This window comes from Thalassophryne amazonica, chromosome 6 (genome assembly GCF_902500255.1).
Source record: "Thalassophryne amazonica chromosome 6, fThaAma1.1, whole genome shotgun sequence".
Lineage (NCBI taxonomy): Eukaryota > Metazoa > Chordata > Actinopteri > Batrachoidiformes > Batrachoididae > Thalassophryne > Thalassophryne amazonica.
The window spans coordinates 85,849,144-85,867,841 of record NC_047108.1 but is presented as its reverse complement, the minus strand read 5'-3'; the positions used below and the strand labels follow the sequence as shown (position 1 = coordinate 85,867,841).

Below are 18,698 nucleotides of genomic sequence, written 5' to 3'. Positions count from 1 at the left end.
GGGTGCAAGCATGTCTGACGTAAAAACATATGAATGAAATCCATATAGTTTTTGAAAAAAATAAAAAGGACCTATACTTTACGGACAGCCCTCGTATTTCCACTTATGCAGCTGGGTAAGTTTTATAAAACTGATAAGAATAGGGAGCGCTCTCACAAAGATCCTATCAGAGGCAGAGAGGTTACTCGTATCTTTATCACTGGGAAGAACTACTGTGCAAGTACACACCCTGAGTGTACTTCACATGCACACATTGTGTTTGACAAAAAACAAAAAAAAAAAGTGACCGTAGAGACGAGCACACAGAAACTTCATCTGGTTACAAGTGGAGCAGAGTTTGGCATAAAAGCAGTGAGAACTGATATTCAAAACCCATTTTATCCTCGTCTCAGCACTGACCGCACTGCCGCTTCAAAAGTCACTGAACTTAACAGATGTGCTCACACAGTGAACGTGAAACTGAAAGGGAGATTTGACCTCTAGTGCACCACAGAAAAGGTGTCATGGGAAAAAAAAACAACTTTGCCAAACCCAAAAACAAACAAGGCATGCAGCTCGAGTGTTATTAAGAACAATGTCCAGAACGTCAGACCGTGAAACAACAAAAATTCAACATTAGTGCAGAATGAACCTACTCAAATCATTTACCCCTCATGGGATGTCAAAATAGATAAATATAAATAAACTGAAGTGTCTTAGAAAGTGTTGCTGAATGGTGTTTGGTAGCAGTGAGCATTCTGTTTGGAGGCATCGTCCTCTCACTCGGGCTGACGGCACGGAAGGGAGACGAGAAACAAGGGCAGGAAGCCAGACCACGGCCGAAATAACAAATAAGGAGAATGTGCCTTGATCCTTGAGTTCACCCCGTGTGTGTGTGTGTGTGTGTGTGCGCACATGCAGTGTGTGCATTAGTATACAAAAAACAAATCTACATAGAGCAAAACCTTTTAAAGCAACCACAGTAAATCTGGTGTGTGTGTGTGTGTGTGTGTGTGTGTGTGTGTGTGTGTAAATTTGGTGCGTGTGTGTGTTGCTTTTGGCCTTCTCCAGAATTGAGATGCGTGTCCACATCCTGGCTCAGTCAGACGCTGTGATGCTCGTTATATAACTCCATGTTTGCCTTTGGAGAGGAAACTTGAGGAGAGCGGCCCCGGGGCTGCACCATGTGAACACTCTGACCAAAACCAGCTACAGCGGACACGTGCACACTCCATAGGTGAGAGACGCTTTCAGACAGTGGCCGATTTTAACGCAAGTGTGCATGAGTGTGTGCAGTTGTGCATGCGAGTGTCTGTGTGCTCTGGAGAGGTTTTTGAGACGTGCACTAAGACAGTTAGTGTGCACTGCGGGCTGTCACAGGGCAACGCTGTTGGCCCTGCAGCGCTCTGAAAGGCAGAGCGGAGAGTTTAGGGACTGGACACAGTCATCAGGCGACACAGTGTCTGCCGTTGCCAGCGGGTTCCTGCTAATGACCAAGTCCAGACTGTCTCCTGCATCCATAATTAGGGGCACAGTCAGACAGCAGTCCAAGTCCCTTGTTCTCACACGGTTCACCTGGAGAAGGGGAAATCAAGCAGAAATTCTTCAGCATTTCACTACATCTCGCAAAAGTTAAGGATTTTCAGAGAACAAACATCTAAGGACAGTTTGGGCACACACAGAATGGGTCATATCAATATAGACTGCACATCTTCTGGATTGTTTGTGTGCACAACACAGATGTATGGAGATCATCTCCTGCCATTATTCACCCCACCACACTTCATTTTGCTCATGACGACATATGCAAAATGATTTCACCAAATTTGAAACGGACATCCTTAAATGAGGATATCAGACCACTTCAAATTTGAATGTGTTGGTTTCGCAAAGATCAAGTAAGGAACATCCATTATTGTAATTTAAAGTCAGGTCTCCAAGTATTTAGACTGACAATTTTTATGATATTGACTCCCTGCACCACCACAATGGAACTGAAAAACAATCAAGATGTGCTCGTGAAGACTTCTAACTGGAATTCAAGAGGTTTACAGAAATACCGCAACCATTTGTATACATAGGCCCTCCACTGCCAGAGATCAGAATTACAAAGTAAATTTAAGGATTAAAAAAAATATGGAAATAATCACTTTTCTTTAGACAAGTCAGGTGATCAATCTATGACCACTTACTGTATTACCTTGCATACAAGTCGCACCGTTTTAGGATTTTTGCACATTGTTGTTGTGTAGTTTTATTATTGCCATTTATTCTTTTATTAGTGAGGTTTATTTTGTTTATTGCTATGATTCCTGGGAAAGCCCTCTATGAATAATATAGTAATTATAGTTGATAAATGTGACTTTTGGTTTGGGTTTTTAGTCCTCGCAAAAAAAAAAAAAAAAAAAAAAAAAAAACACACCCTTGGAAACTATGCTCCAGAAAATTGCATCTGCAGTCAAATTTACCACAGTCACTGTTCGCATTTCTTAATTATTTATGTAAATGAAGTACAAGAAATTCAATGATTTGGAAACGTTCATGGATCCATTCACCCTGACATATTGAAAAAGAAAAAAAAAAACTAGCATTAAAAGTTCCGATTTGTATGAAAAATTCTTGTCTTTAGCTTATCCAGTTATTTATAGATTGTGAAAATGGAATGACTGTATACAAAATGGCTGTAATCCCTAAATACTTCATGTGATATTTTTGTTAAATCCTTTGAATTCAAGTCTGGAAGTCTGTCCTTCAATCACATCACAATTGTATCATTTGTTCAGAGCAAAAATATCATTGCCCAAATACTTCTGACCTGACCATCTTGTACACAGACAAGGATAGGTACGAGTACTTTACCCCTGCGTTTTCTGTGATGGTGATACCTCCACCGTGTTCTATTAGTTGGCAAAGACTTTTGTTGACATAATACCTGTAGAATGCGGTCGTAGGATTTTAGGCCTGCCTGGTCAGCTGGGCCACCCGGGCGGATCATGTTGACATAAACTCCTTTTTCCAGTAGCCCATCAGACACGCTGAAACCAAAGTCGCGGCTCTCGAGGTCTTTACTTATAGTCAGCTGCAAACACAGGGAAGGAGGTTTCAAGTACTTAAAAATTACAAAATAATGCATATTGCCACTAAAGTGCATTCTGGAACACAAACACAGATTTCACCTTTTTCTTGAAATGTACATCCTTTTCATGAAACCATGGCAGGTGAAGCTTCAGACAAAAAGTTGTTCAATGCAGCTTCTTTAATCAGACACTGAAGCTAGTAATGCTTGTGGAAGTGTCACAGATGTCTCATCTTAGTTGTATGACATTGAATACCCCAATTCTGTTTTGATTATTTTACTGATATTTCATTCAGAGATATTTTAAAACATTAGAAAAAACCGTTTCTTTACCATTCATTTTTATCATTGAAGATCAAAAGTCTGGGTGTGGGACAAGCACAAAACGGCAATATTTGCATATAATGATGCTGAAAAAAGGTAAAAGTCATCATAGACTACTAGAACAAATTTCTTAACACACTTTCATTGTAAAGATAACTATAAAAGTGTGAAATTTCCCCTTTTTTCTGTTTTTCATACAATATGATCAAAGGACATAATAAGTGCCGTAGTCTAAGAATCACCCTCATATTGTTTTTCATCAACTTTACTTCACATAAGAGCAATTTCAGATTTCTGACATCCACCAAGGGTTGACAAGGACTCAAAATAAAAGATATGGGATTCACATCGTGACCGGGACTTCACCTGGATTCGGATTCCACAACACAATGCAATAACTGCAGATCTAGAATGGTCCATCTGATCAAGATGTTGCGATCTTTTATTTAAATCACAAGCTGAAACAAAACGGTGTCTTCCTGATCTTGGTTTAACATTGTGATGTTGTAGGTTTCTGCTGCAGAACTTATATAGTGATCCGAATCACTCCCAACATCCAACACTACAGGGTCTTCCTTTGTACAATAGCCACATGCAATTTAAATTTTGTCAAGATCCATCGAGCAGATTTGGGATGATCCTCAAAACGGTGAAAATTTAAGGAATGATCCAGAATCGGGATCTTGATCCCGATTCACTCTAAGATTTAATGGAGTCTTCCATGGCCTAATATGTAATCGGTGGTGAAAATTGTCCAAATCCATGCAGTAGTTTTGACATAATCCTGCTAACAGATACAAATAAATACTGATGATTTAATTATGTCCTTGGCCGGCATAATTATATAGGACGTGGGAATGTTCTTGTACCCGATTTACTTACAACTATTTGTGTATATACACACACATTAAGAAAAGTGAGGATATGTGCAGTTCATCCCTTTGTACTTCACGTCACTATTTTACATCAAGTTGGAAACATCACTTTGAAGTTAAAAGACATTAGACTGGGAGCTCAGATAGCCTACCATACACCCCCACCCCCCCCACAACAAAATGCCATTTGTTTTTTTCACCCTCTATAATGTCCTTATTTTTTGTCTTTCTGATGCCTGATTCTGTTTTTTCTCTGTTTAAGGTGCAGCTCCATCCAGAGATGGGAGTTGTGTTTGTGTTGGCAATCCTCCTGTCCTGTGCACCAACAGCAATTCTTGTATATTCATCTGTGAATTGTTCTGTGAATTATTTCTGTAATTTATGTTTGTAGCATGGCCCAAGCAGAGGGTCACCCCCTTTGAGTCTGGTCTGCTTGAGGTTTCTTCCTCAGAGGGAGTTTTTCCTTACCACTGTTGCTCTGGGGGTTGGTGAGGTTAGACCTCACCTGTGTGAAGTGCCTTGGGGCAACTCTGTTGTGATTTGGCGCTATATAAAGGAAATAAATTGAAAATTTGAGTGGTAACAGGAAACTAACTCATTCCCGATGTACCTTTTGGCGCAATATTCACCTAAAGGTTAAAAGCTACTCACAATATAGATACAACCCCAATTCCAATGAAGTTGGGATGATGTGTAAAATGTAAATAAAAATGGAATACAATGATGTGCAAATTCTCTTCAACCTATATTCAATTGAATACACCACAAAGACAAGATATTTAATGTTCAAACTGATAAACTTTGTTCTTTTTGTGCAAATATTTGCTTCTTTTGAAATGGATGCCTGCAACATGTTTCAAAAAAAGTTGGGACGGGGTAACAAAAGACTGGGAAAGTTGATAAATGCTCAAAGAACACCTAATTGGAAACAGGTGAGTGTCATGGTTGGGTATAAAATGAGCATCCCCAAAAGGCTCAGCTGTTCACAAGCAAAGATGGGGCGAGGATCACCACTTTGTGAACAACTGCATGAAAGAAATAGTCCAAAGGTTTAAGAACAATGTTTCTCAATGTTCAATTGCAAGGATTTAGGGATTCCATCATCTACAGTCCATAATATAATCAGAAGATTCAGAGAATCTGGAGAACTTTCTACACATTAAGCGGCAAGGCCAAAAACCAACACTGAATGCCCGTGACATTCGATCCCTCAGGTGGCACTGCATTAAAAACCAACATCATTGTGTAAAGGATCTTGCCGTGTGGGCTCAGGAACACTTCAGAAAACCATTGTCAGTTAACACAGTTCATCGCTACATCTACAAGTGCAAGTTAAAACCCTACCATGCAAAGTGAAAGCCATACATCAACAACATCCAGAAACGCCACTGCCTTCTCTGGGCCCGAGCTTATTTGAAATGGACAGACGCAAAGTGGAAAAGTGTGCTGTGGTCTGATGAGTCCACATTTCAAATTGTTTTTGGAAATCATGGACGTTGTGTCCTCTGGACAAAAGAGGAAAATGACCATCCAGATTGTTACCAGCACAAAGTACAAAAGCCAGCATCTGTGATGGTATGGGGGTGTGTTAGTGCCCATGGCATGGGCAACTTACACATCTGTGATGGCACCATCAATGCTGAAAGGTACATCCAAGTTTTGGAGCAACACATGCTGCCATCCAAGCAATGTCTTTTTCAGGGACGTCCCTGTTTATTTCAGCAAGACAATGCCAAGCCACATTCTGTGTTACAACAGCGTGGCTTTGTAGTAAAAGAGTGTGGGTACTAGACTGGCCTGCCTGCATTATGAAGCGCAAAATACGACAACGGAGACCCCGGACTGTTGAACAACTGAAGTCGTACATCAAGCAAGAATGGGAAAGAATTCCACCTACAAAGCTTCAACAAGTAGTGTCCTCAGTTGCCAAAAGCTTATTGAGTGTTGTTAGAAGGAAAGGTGATGTAACACAGTGGTAAACATACCACTGTCCCAGCTTTTTTGAAACATGTTGCAGGCATCCATTTCAAAATGAGCAAATATTGCTACAAAAACAATAAAGTTTATCAAATTGAACATTAAATATTTTGTCTTTGTGGTGTATTCAATTAAATATAGGTTGAAGGTTATAGATTTGCAAATCATTGTATTCTGTTTTTATTTACATTTCACACATCGTCCTATGGTCATGAATGTCGGTCATGACCGAAAGAACTAAATCGCGGGTACAAGCGGCCGAAATGGGCTTCCTCAGGAGGGTGGCTGGTGTCTCCCTTAGAGATAGGGTGAGATGTTCGGTCATCCATGGATGGCTCGGTGTAGAGTTGCTACTCCTTCGCGTTGAAAGGAGCCAGCTGAGGTGGTTCGGGCATCTGGTAAAGATGCCTCCTGGGTGCCTCCCAAGGGAGGTGTTCCAGGCACGTCCATCTGGGAGGAGACACCGGGAAGACCCAGGACTAGGTGGAGAGATTATATCTCCACACTGGCCTGGGAACGCCACAGGATCCCCCAGTCAGAGGTGGTCAATGTGGCACGGGAAAGGGAAGTCTGGGGTCCCCTGCTGGAGCTGTTGCCCCCGTGACCCAAACCTGGAAAACCAGTTGAAGATGAGTGCGACATCGTCCCAACTTCATTGGAATTGGGGTTGTATGTCTGTTCTGCCTCCTTGTCATAAGACCCTAACGCAGCACATACGCAGCGCTAACTATCAGGTGGCTGTGTGGAAGAGTGCAGACATTGCAAATCCCACTGTTCCATCTCCAGCTCAGGGTCATGGATGGGTGATGGCAGATGACGGTCTCCATCCACTGTGGTACGAAGGAGAAAGTCAACCAGAAAACCTACAGGAGATTTGTAGCTAGCAAGAAGACGAGGCATCTCACTATGACAGTGGTACAGAAAGTGAAAGCGATGATTCCGATGATGCTGATGTCACAGACAGCGACACTGACTATGAATGAACATGTCAAGCCCATAAGACTCTGATAAGATTTGGACATTTCTTTCAACTAGATTTAACTGTTCAAGTTGTTTGGAACAATTTGAACATTGTATCTCATAGTTATACATATTGAAAGGAATGTGCATAACAGAAGATTTCATTCTAAGACACAATGAAATTTGACACAATATCATTTGACTTGAAAATCTAAAATATTCAAGATGGCCACCAGTGGCCAATATGACATATGAATCATCATTCTAGAATTGTCTATGAGTAAAACATTGCAAAACTTTACAGCTTTGGACATATCACAGAGAAGGTAAATGCATTTTCTTAGTAAATTTCACTGTATATGATATGTGCCGTGAACGTGTTCAACACAAGGCAAATAGCATCCAAGTCAGTAGTTCGCCATTCAGTCAATATTTCACCTTTCACTATAGTTTTGGTCTCAAATGAAAGCTTATGATTTGTAGTTATAATATTAGTGCTTAATCTAGGCCCTGATACTTCAGTTTTTATTACAAAAAAGCTACTCATAAAATTTTTGGACATTTTTTGGTCCAGGTAAAGGTTGTGTATATGGTTGGACTGTAAGCCATGTAGAGAAGTGCCATTTTATGTTACAGAAATGAGATGGGTATCATATGAAAGTAGAGAAAATGGGCTTTTTAGAACTATAGATGGATATGGTTGATATTATATGTATAGGTATTTAAAGAAGGTGAAAACTGCAAAAATTCAGGTAACGTACAGCACTCACGAGTAGCTTTTAACCTTTAGGTGAATATTGCGCCAAAAGGTACATAGGGAATGAGTTATTTTCCTGTTACCACTCAAATCTCCAATAAGGACATTATAGAGGTTGAAAAAAAAAAAAAAAATCAAGTGGCATTTTGTTGTGTTGCAACCAGCAACCATAGTCAATTGTCTTCCGGGGGCCAGAGCAGGCGACATTGATGGAAATTTGAAACTGCTGGCTAAGGCTAAGCGTAAATTTGGTAAGATTGTAATTCACGTCGGCAGTAATGACACCCGGTTACGCCAATCGGAGGTCACTAAAATTAACATTAAATCGGTGTGTAACTTTGCAAAAACAATGTCGGACTCTGTGGTTTTCTCTGGGCCCCTCCCCAATCAGACCGGGAGTGACATGTTTAGCCGCATGTTCTCCTTGAATTGCTGGCTGTCTGAGTGGTGTCCAAAAAATGAGGTGGGCTTCATAGATAATTGGCAAAGCTTCTGGGGAAAACCTGGTCTTGTTAGGAGAGACGGCATCCATCCCACTTTGGATGGAGCAGCTCTCATTTCTAGAAATCTGGCCAATTTTCTTAAATCCTCCAAACCGTGACTATCCAGGGTTGGGACCAGGAAGCAGAGTTGTAGTCTTACACACCTCTCTGCAGCTTCTCTCCCCCTGCCATCCCCTCATTACCCCATCCCCGTAGAGACGGTGCCTGCTCCCAGACCACCAATAACCAGCAAAAATCTATTTAAGCATAAAAATTCAAAAAGAAAAATAATATAGCACCTTCAACTGCACCACAGACTAAAACAGTTAAATGTGGTCTATTAAACATTAGGTCTCTCTCTTCTAAGTCCCTGTTGGTAAATGATATAATAATTGATCAACATATTGATTTATTCTGCCTTACAGAAACCTGGTTACAGCAGGATGAATATGTTAGTTTAAATGAGTCAACACCCCCGAGTCACACTAACTGTCAGAATGCTCGTAGCACGGGCCGGGGCGGAGGATTAGCAGCAATCTTCCATTCCAGCTTATTAATTAATCAAAAACCCAGACAGAGCTTTAATTCATTTGAAAGCTTGACTCTTAGTCTTGTCCATCCAAATTGGAAGTCCCAAAAACCAGTTTTATTTGTTATTATCTATCGTCCACCTGGTCGTTACTGTGAGTTTCTCTGTGAATTTTCAGACCTTTTGTCTGACTTAGTGCTTAGCTCAGATAAGATAATTATAGTGGGCGATTTTAACATCCACACAGATGCTGAGAATGACAGCCTCAACACTGCATTTAATCTATTATTAGACTCTATTGGCTTTGCTCAAAAAGTAAATGAGTCCACCCACCACTTTAATCATATCTTAGATCTTGTTCTGACTTATGGTATGGAAATAGAAGACTTAACAGTATTCCCTGAAAACTCCCTTCTGTCTGATCATTTCTTAATAACATTTACATTTACTCTGATGGACTACCCAGCAGTGGGGAATAAGTTTCATTACACTAGAAGTCTTTCAGAAAGTGCTGTAACTAGGTTTAAGGATATGATTCCTTCTTTATGTTCTCTAATGCCATATACCAACACAGTGCAGAGTAGCTACCTAAACTCTGTAAGTGAGATAGAGTATCTCGTCAATAGTTTTACATCCTCATTGAAGACAACTTTGGATGCTGTAGCTCCTCTAAAAAAGAGAGCTTTAAATCAGAAGTGCCTGACTCCGTGGTATAACTCACAAACTCGTAACTTAAAGCAGATAACCCGTAAGTTGGAGAGGAAATGGCGTCTCACTAATTTAGAAGATCTTCACTTATCCTGGAAAAAGAGTCTGTTGCTCTATAAAAAAGCCCTCCGTAAAGCTAGGACATCTTTCTACTCATCACTAATTGAAGAAAATAAGAACAACCCCAGGTTTCTTTTCAGCACTGTAGCCAGGCTGACAAAGAGTCAGAGCTCTATTGATCTGAGTATTCCATTAACTTTAACTAGTAATGACTTCATGACTTTCTTTGCTAACAAAATTTTAACTATTAGAGAAAAAATTACTCATAACCATCCCAAAGACGTATCGTTATCTTTGGCTGCTTTCAGTGATGCCTGTATTTGGTTAGACTCTTTCTCTCCGATTGTTCTGTCTGAGTTATTTTCATTAGTTACTTCATCCAAACCATCAACATGTTTATTAGACCCCATTCCTACCAGGCTGCTCAAGGAAGCCCTACCATTATTTAATGCTTCGATCTTAAATATGATCAATCTATCTTTGTTAGTTGGCTATGTACCACAGGCTTTTAAGGTGGCAGTAATTAAAACCATTACTTAAAAAGCCATCACTTGACCCAGCTATCTTAGCTAATTATAGGCCAATCTCCAACCTTCCTTTTCTCTCAAAAATTCTTGAAAGGGTAGTTGTAAAACAGCTAACTGATCATCTGCAGAGGAATGGTCTATTTGAAGAGTTTCAGTCAGGTTTTAGAATTCATCATAGTACAGAAACAGCATTAGTGAAGGTTACAAATGATCTTATGGCCTCGGATAGTGGACTCATCTCTGTGCTTGTTCTGTTAGACCTCAGTGCTGCTTTTGATACTGTTGACCATAAAATTTTCTTACAGAGATTAGAGCATGCCATAGGTATTAAAGGCACTGCGCTGCGGTGGTTTGAATCATATTTGTCTAATAGATTACAATTTGTTCATGTAAATGGGGAATCTTCTTCACAGACTAAAGTTAATTATGGAGTTCCACAAGGTTCTGTGCTAGGACCAATTTTATTCACTTTATACATGCTTCCCTTAGGCAGTATTATTAGACGGTATTGCTTAAATTTTCATACGCAGATGATACCCAGCTTTATCTATCCATGAAGCCAGAGGACACACACCAATTAGCTAAACTGCAGGATTGTCTTACAGACATAAAGACATGGATGACCTCTAATTTCCTGCTTTTAAACTCAGATAAAACTGAAATTATTGTACTTGGCCCCACAAATCTTAGAAACATGGTGTCTAACCAGATCCTTACTGTGGATGGCATTACCCTGACCTCTAGTAATACTGTGAGAAATCTTGGAGTCATTTTTGATCAGGATATGTCATTCAAAGCGCATATTAAACAAATATGTAGGACTGCTTTTTTGCATTTACGCAATATGTCTAAAATCAGAAAGGTCTTGTCTCAGAGTGATGCTGAAAAACTAATTCATGCATTTATTTCCTCTAGGCTGGACTATTGTAATTCATTATTATCAGGTTGTCCTAAAAGTTCCCTAAAAAGCCTTCAGTTAATTCAAAATGCTGCAGCTAGAGTACTGACGGGGACTAGAAGGAGAGAGCATATCTCACCCATATTGGCCTCTCTTCATTGGCCTCCTGTTAATTCTAGAATAGAATTTAAAATTCTTCTTCTTACTTATAAGGTTTTGAATAATCAGGTCCCATCTTATCTTAGGGACCTCGTAGTACCATATCACCCCAATAGAGCGCTTTGCTCTCAGACTGCAGGCTTACTTGTAGTTCCTAGGGTTTGTAAGAGTAGAATGGGAGGCAGAGCCTTCAGCTTTCAGGCTCATCTCCTGTGGAACCAGCTCCCAATTCAGATCAGGGAGACAGACACCCTCTCTACTTTTAAGATTAGGCTTAAAACTTTCCTTTTTGCTAAAGCTTATAGTTAGGGCTGGATCAGGTGACCCTGAACCATCCCTTAGTTATGCTGCTATAGATGTAGACTGCTGGGGGGTTCCCATGATGCACTGTTTCTTTCTCTTTTTGCTCTGTATGCACCACTCTGCATTTAATCATTAGTGATCGATCTCTGCTCCCCTCCACAGCATGTCTTTTTCCTGTTTCTCTCCCTCAGCCCCAACCAGTCCCAGCAGAAGACTGCCCCTCCCTGAGCCTGGTTCTGCTGGATGTTTCTTCCTGTTAAAAGGGAGTTTTTCCTTCCCACTGTAGCCAAGTGCTTGCTCACAGGGGGTCGTTTTGACCGTTGGGGTTTTACATAATTATTGTATGGCCTTGCCTTACAATATAAAGCGCCTTGGGGCAACTGTTTGTTGTGATTTGGCGCTATATAAAAAAAATTGATTGATTGATTGATTGTTGGGGGGGGGGGCATAGTAGGCTATCCCAGCTATGTTCACGCATAATATATTTAAAATTATGCATTTTAAATATATGTACAAGTCCAAATGTGTATGCAGGTGTAATTAAAAGAGCCAATTACTCAATTCTTTACTAGAGACAAGCAGGCCATAATGACCTAAACTTAGTCTTTATACAACATGTAGACCAGAAAAAAAACACCTCAATTTTGTTCTTAAATATCACCTTCGAGCTGGGTTGGAAGCTTTCATGCTACCACCTTAATGATTCTAGAGAGGGATAGAGTTCAAATAATTGCAGTAGCTTAAGAAAATATGATAAATAACCGAGTTATATGAGCTATCCACACTAATTAAATCTGTCACTGACAACCACACCTGCTCCTAATCCATCATCCAGGCAATAGCCACTAAGCGTGCAGGATTATAAGATATTGCATAACCAAAGCAAAGCTGAGTTTTGAAATGATGTTATGCATCAGTGAATGAATTAATTTTATTCAGTGCGCACACACACACACACTTAAAAGAATCTCTCATAATACAAAACAAAAACTTAATTTCCCAGTTTTGTGCAGCCGAAAGGGTGTAGGCTGAAGCAAAAGCTTGTAAATGCCCCCCCCCACTAGTTGCTATATACACATATATGTACACCCATAACAACAAATACCAAAAAAGAAAAGAAAAAAAAAAAAAAAAACAAGCAGAGGCAATATAGATTAATCAGTAAAAGAAAAATATCTGAACACTGGAGAATAAACAGCAGTATAACGCACAGATAAAACAGAAGAACAGTAACAAAGTCAGTTAACCTAATTTATCATACTATAATAAAAAAAATTCTATTTCAAGCCAGCCAAAGTACCAAATAATTTAATACTATCACAACAGTTTACAAAACAAAACATTTTACAGAGATGCAGTGACTTTTTACAGTAGTTTGAATCTTTAAGCTGTCAAATACTAATGTTCCTCTCAGGTGATAACAAGACTCCCTCATTTTAAACAGTTCCTGGACATGTAGAGGCAAGAGTTTATTTAAGAGTTTATTGTTAACTTTATACATGGTCTGTAACATAATATAATCAACCAAATCCCAAAATTTCAAAATGTGTACGCAAGCAAACAGTGGGTTTGTTGGCTCACAATATGTTTTTTTTTAAACCTATAACTCTTATAGGTTTCTTTTGTAACAGAAATATTGGGTTTGTGTTTGTTTCATACACGTTTCCCCAAACCTCAATGCAGTAGGTCATGTATGGACAAGCAATGAATGATACAGCGTAACCAACTAATGCTGGGAGAGAAGTATTGTGCTTTATACAGAATCACGACTTTTGACATTTTGGATTTAACATAATTTATATGAGTTTCCCAACTTAATTCATCATTGATAAACACTCCAAGAAACTTGGTTTCGGTTACTATTTCAATTTCAGCATCATTCAATAATAAGTTTCTACGCAGGTTCCTGGGCTTATTTCCGAATACATTTTGTTTTATCCAAATGAAGTAATATTTGAATCAAACCAGTATTTAAATTTTTGTAGTTCCCTCTCCATCATGTCCAGGAGCTGTCCCAAATGATCACCACTACCAAGCACAGTTGTATCATCAGCAAACAAAATACATCTCACAGACTTGGAAACAAAACCTATATAATATACAACAAAAACAGTAACGGCCCAAGGACTGAACCCTGGGGCACAACATATAATCCTCAAAGTTCAGAATTTGTTGTGTGGGCCGCCAGAAGAGGAGGTAATGCTGGCCCACCACCAGAGGGCGCCCTGCCTGAAGTGCGGGCTTCAGGCACAAGAGGGCGCTGCCGCCACGGACACAGCCGGGGGTGACAGCTGTCACTCATTATCTCCTGACAGCTGTCACTCATTCATGCTTCATCATCTCACTCCATAAAACCCGGACGTCATCTCCACCTCATCGCCGAGATATCGTCAAACCGTTCAGGTAGTATTCTCAGCTTTGAAAGTGAACTGTGTATCAGTCTGAACTCTTTTTTGCAGCCGTTTTCCTGTGGTGTTCCGTGTCTGTGAGACCGGCGTTCGGTGTGTCCAGCAACGGCTCCGCTGCACACCTCTACCAGATAATACCAGATCCGACCTTCGAAGACACGGTGGCCACCTGGGGACTCGGGACTTGGCGGCTCCAGTATTCTCCGGGTTCGGTGGTGGAGGAAATCGTGTGGTTCCCGTTCATCTCAGGACAGACGTCTTCTATCCTCGAGCCTGCCCACACGTCACCCTTGTGATTGACTGTCTGTTAAATTTCACATTCCTCTGTGTTGTGCTCATTCACAACAGTAAAGTGTTCATATTTGACTCTTTCATTGTCCGTTCATTTGCGCCCCCTGTTGTGGGTCCGTGTCACTACACTTTCCCCAACAGAATTTGTCCCCCCAAAATGGACACACCGATACTTGTTGCGTAAATAGCTAGCTATCCAATTAAGGGCCAGTCCTCTAATACCGTACTTCTGTAATTTGTCCAATAGTAAAGTGATCTATGGTATCAAATGCTTTCTGCAAATCAAAGAAAACTCCTACCATGTAGTTCTTCTTCTCTATTGCATTTGTAACTTGTTCAACAAAACCAATTAAGGCCAGTGAAGTAGTATGATTTTTTTCTAAAACCACACTACTGTTCACTGAGTATGTGATGTTTAGTTATGAAATCGTTCAACCTCTTCACAAATATCTTTTCCAGAATTTTTGAAAACTGTGGTAACAATGAGATTGGCCTGTAGTTTGAAAAGACATGTTTGTCACCAGATTTGAATAGTGGTATCACCTTAGCCATTTTCATTTTGAAATGAAATTTCCCAGTCATCAATGACAAATTACAATATATATATATATATATATATATATATATATATATATATATATATATATATATATATATATACGAGGGCTGTCAATAAAGTAACGGTCCTTTTTATTTTTTTCAAAAACTATATGGATTTCATTCATATGTTTTTATGTCAGACATGCTTGAACCCTCGTGCGCATGCGTGAGTTTTTCCACGCCTGTCGGTGACGTCATTCGCCTGTGAGCACTCCTTGTGGGAGGAGTCATCCAGCCCCTCGTCGGAATTCCTTTGTCTGAGAAGTTGCTGAGAGACTGGCGCGTTGTTTGATCAAAATTTTTTCTAAACCTGTGAGACACATCGAAGTGGACATGGTTCGAAAAATTAAGCTGGTTTTCAGTGAAAATTTTAACGGCTGATGAGAGATTTTGAGGTGATACTGTCGCTTTAAGGACTTTTCACGGTGCGAGACGTCGTGCAGCGCTCTCAGGCGGCGTCATCAGCCTGTTCAAGCTGAAAACCTCCACATTTCAGGCTCTATTGATCCAGGACGTCGTGAGAGAACAGAGAAGTTTCAGAAGAAGTCGGTTTCAGCATTTTATCCGGATATTCCACTGTTAAAGGAGATTTTTTTAATGAAAGACGTGCGGACGGGTCCGCGCGTCGGGACGCAGCCGACGCGGTGCGGCGGCACAGGAAAAACACCTCTGTTGAAAGCCTTAAGGACAAGTTGGAACATGTCCTGCCTGTTAAACAATTTCTCATATACTCACTCCACTGAAAGCCATCAAAAGCCGCCTGGATTTTACAAATGGTTATCAACACGGAGGTGCTTTTCCTGTGCCGCCGCACCGTGTCGGCTGCGTCCCGACGCGCGGATCCGTCCGCACGTCTTTCATTAAAAAAATCTCCTTTAACAGTGGAATATCCGGATAAAATGCTGAAACCGACTTCTTCTGAAACTTCTCTGTTCTCTCACGACGTCCTGGATCAATAGAGCCTGAAATGTGGAGGTTTTCAGCTTGAACAGGCTGATGACGCCGCCTGAGAGCGCTGCACGACGTCTCGCACCGTGAAAAGTCCTTAAAGCGACAGTATCACCTCAAAATCTCTCATCAGCCGTTAAAATTTTCACTGAAAACCAGCTTAATTTTTCGAACCGTGTCCACTTCGATGTGTCTCACAGGTTTAGAAAAAATTTTGATCAAACAACGCGCCAGTCTCTCAGCAACTTCTCAGACAAAGGAATTCCGACGAGGGGCTGGACGACTCCTCCCACAAGGAGTGCTCACAGGCGAATGACGTCACCGACAGGCGTGGAAAAACTCACGCATGCGCACGAGGGTTCAAGCATGTCTGAAGTAAAAACATATGAATGAAATCCATATAGTTTTTGAAAAAAATAAAAAGGACCGTTACTTTATTGACAGCCCTCGTATATATATATATATATATATATAAGTCAAGGGTTTAACAATACAATCTATTTTTTTTTTATCAAAAACATATCAAGGCTGTCACTGTCAGTTGATTTTTTCACTTTTAGCTTATGAACTGTTAATTTCATTTTCATCTGTTTCTTTAATATACATTGAATCCAGAGTTGTATTAATTGTTTTGCTGTTGTCCAAAGAGCACGTTTTTGAGCATACAATTGAATTTGCTAAGTTTTACCCACATTAACAAAATAGTTGTTGAAATAATCAGCAATACCTTTTTCTTTAAGATTTTGTCAGAATCTGTATGAAAATAAGATGGATCATCTTTAACAACTTTTTTCTTTAATGATTTCATTTAAAATCTTCCAAGTGCCTTTAATGTTGGTTTTATTTTTTTTTTCCAATAAATCACAGTAATACTGCCTCTTACACGATCGCATAATGTTCAGTAATTTGTTTTTGTATGTCTCATTTTCTTTCATCATCTTTTGTTCTGAATTTTAGAAACTGCTTGTACAATTTTTTTTTCTTTTTACATGCATTCTGGAGTCCCTTTGTAACCCAAGGTTTATCAGTTTTTTGCATTTTTCCAGTTCTTGGCATAAATGGGCAATGTTTGTCATACAAGTTGGAAATAAATAATTCAAATAATTTGTCAACATCTTCACTATAAATATCACACCAATCTTGATGTATTAAGTCCCTTCTGAGTTTCTCAATAGTAACATCAGTAATTTTCCTTTTGAGATTTGCGGTTTGCTTTTGCTAATTTTTATCAACTGATGATTTGAAAGCTACGAAAACTGGCAAATGATCACTGATGCCACTAACAACTAGTCCAGTGTTAGCCATATCTCACTGAATTTGTCTGCACCAACTTAATTTGGACATTAGAAGTGATTATAGCCTGTACTGCTCTTAGTTATTGTGTTAAACTGAAGTGGATGAACTCATCTGAAGGGGATGAACTCATCCTGTTATCACTAACTGCATTTTACAAAATACACACCTAGGCTTTTCCAAAGCCTAGAAACAGTTAAACTGTACACCCCTTGAGGTCATTTGTTTGTTGTTCTGTTGGAGCTGTTCCAAACTTGGCAGGATTAATCGAGACAAAAGCCTTCGGGTTGGATGATACACTTCCCATGATAAGAAGAAGTCAGCTGTGTCAGCTCACAATATTTTTTTCCCACAAACCAGAACTGTAATGTGTTTTGACCAGCACAATACTAAACAGATGTTGAAACAGTAGCACAAGCTGTTGGAGTTGGAGATATGCAGACATCAAGGGCTCACCTAATGATGTATAATGCCTTTTCATGTTCCATTTGTCACTGCAGACACCGAGTGGTCGGGTGCCTGTTGGTTCACTGATACAAAAGGAATGTAGGAAGAAATTTTATTAAGGGCTATTAAGGGAGCTTGGAAAATACCATTGCAGTGGCTGTGCTGTCTGAAGTGCAAATATCTAAGTGGCAAGATTTCAGTGGGTGGATACAAATTTCCTCGCAGGTGCCATTCGCAGGCTGTTTCAGTCTAGGAAGATACTGCGCTTAATGTATGGCTGTGAAACTTCTACGCTAAAACCATCACTGGCACGAGGATCCCTGATGGAATGACTGTAAATGCAGTTACTTGAGACTCTGATGACGTATCAATTGCATTGTGATGAAATATCAGATATGATATTTTTGCCATGTGGCACATAACAGGTACCTCTGTTGAGGATCCCAGTGGGTGGAGAAGGCTATAGGGACGACCACATTTCTCCTGGATGCAGCAGATACAGTTGTGCTCAGAGATTTATATGCACTCATGGGCATGAATGTCATGGTAATTTTGTGCTTTTAATGTTGTCTTTGGATTGCTTTTTTGCCGAGGTGGATTGACCATGTTCTGCACTCTGAATATACTTTACTTAACTCAGGAAGGAGGTACAGGGTTCCTCTTTGTAAATATAATCGATATAAATATTCATTTATTCCATTATCAGTGAAGCTCATAAATCAGCAGATAGTTCAGGGAAGATAGCTTAAGGGTATGTATTGCGGAATTTGCACAAAGATATTAATAATGTTGTGTATTTATATTTTATCCTTTGACTTACTGTGTTGTTTTTAATGTATGGGTGCTATGTACTGGATGTGTTGTTGTGTAGCAGACTCTGTCCAAGGCAAATTTCTCCTTAGGGAGACAAATAAAGACACTCTGACAACATACATCATGAAAGACCCTTATAAGAGAATTGGGTGCACAAGTTTGTATTCATTTTGGATCTTCTTTAGGCCACACAGGGTTAAAATTCAACATACAGGTTCAAATATATACATACACCTTCACTAATATTTGCTTAAAAGTCCCTCAGCAAGCTGCAACTCAACCAG

General features: G+C 39.8%; 1 protein-coding gene across 5 annotated transcripts in view; it reads right to left on the bottom strand.

Annotated features, from left to right (window-relative positions):
- Positions 1 to 989: 989 nt before the first annotated feature.
- LOC117512549 (glutamate receptor-interacting protein 2-like) overlaps positions 990 to 18,698 on the bottom strand; it is a 98,371-nt gene continuing 80,662 nt past the window's right edge. For all 5 annotated transcript variants that reach the window (XM_034172662.1, XM_034172661.1, XM_034172663.1 and 2 more), the window contains exons 23-24: positions 2,912 to 3,058; positions 990 to 1,554 (exon numbers count right to left, since the gene is read on the bottom strand). In XM_034172662.1, coding sequence (XP_034028553.1) covers positions 1,354 to 1,554; positions 2,912 to 3,058 — 348 coding nt within the window. In that variant the 3' untranslated portion in view covers positions 990 to 1,353. The remainder of the gene's footprint in view (positions 1,555 to 2,911; positions 3,059 to 18,698) is intronic.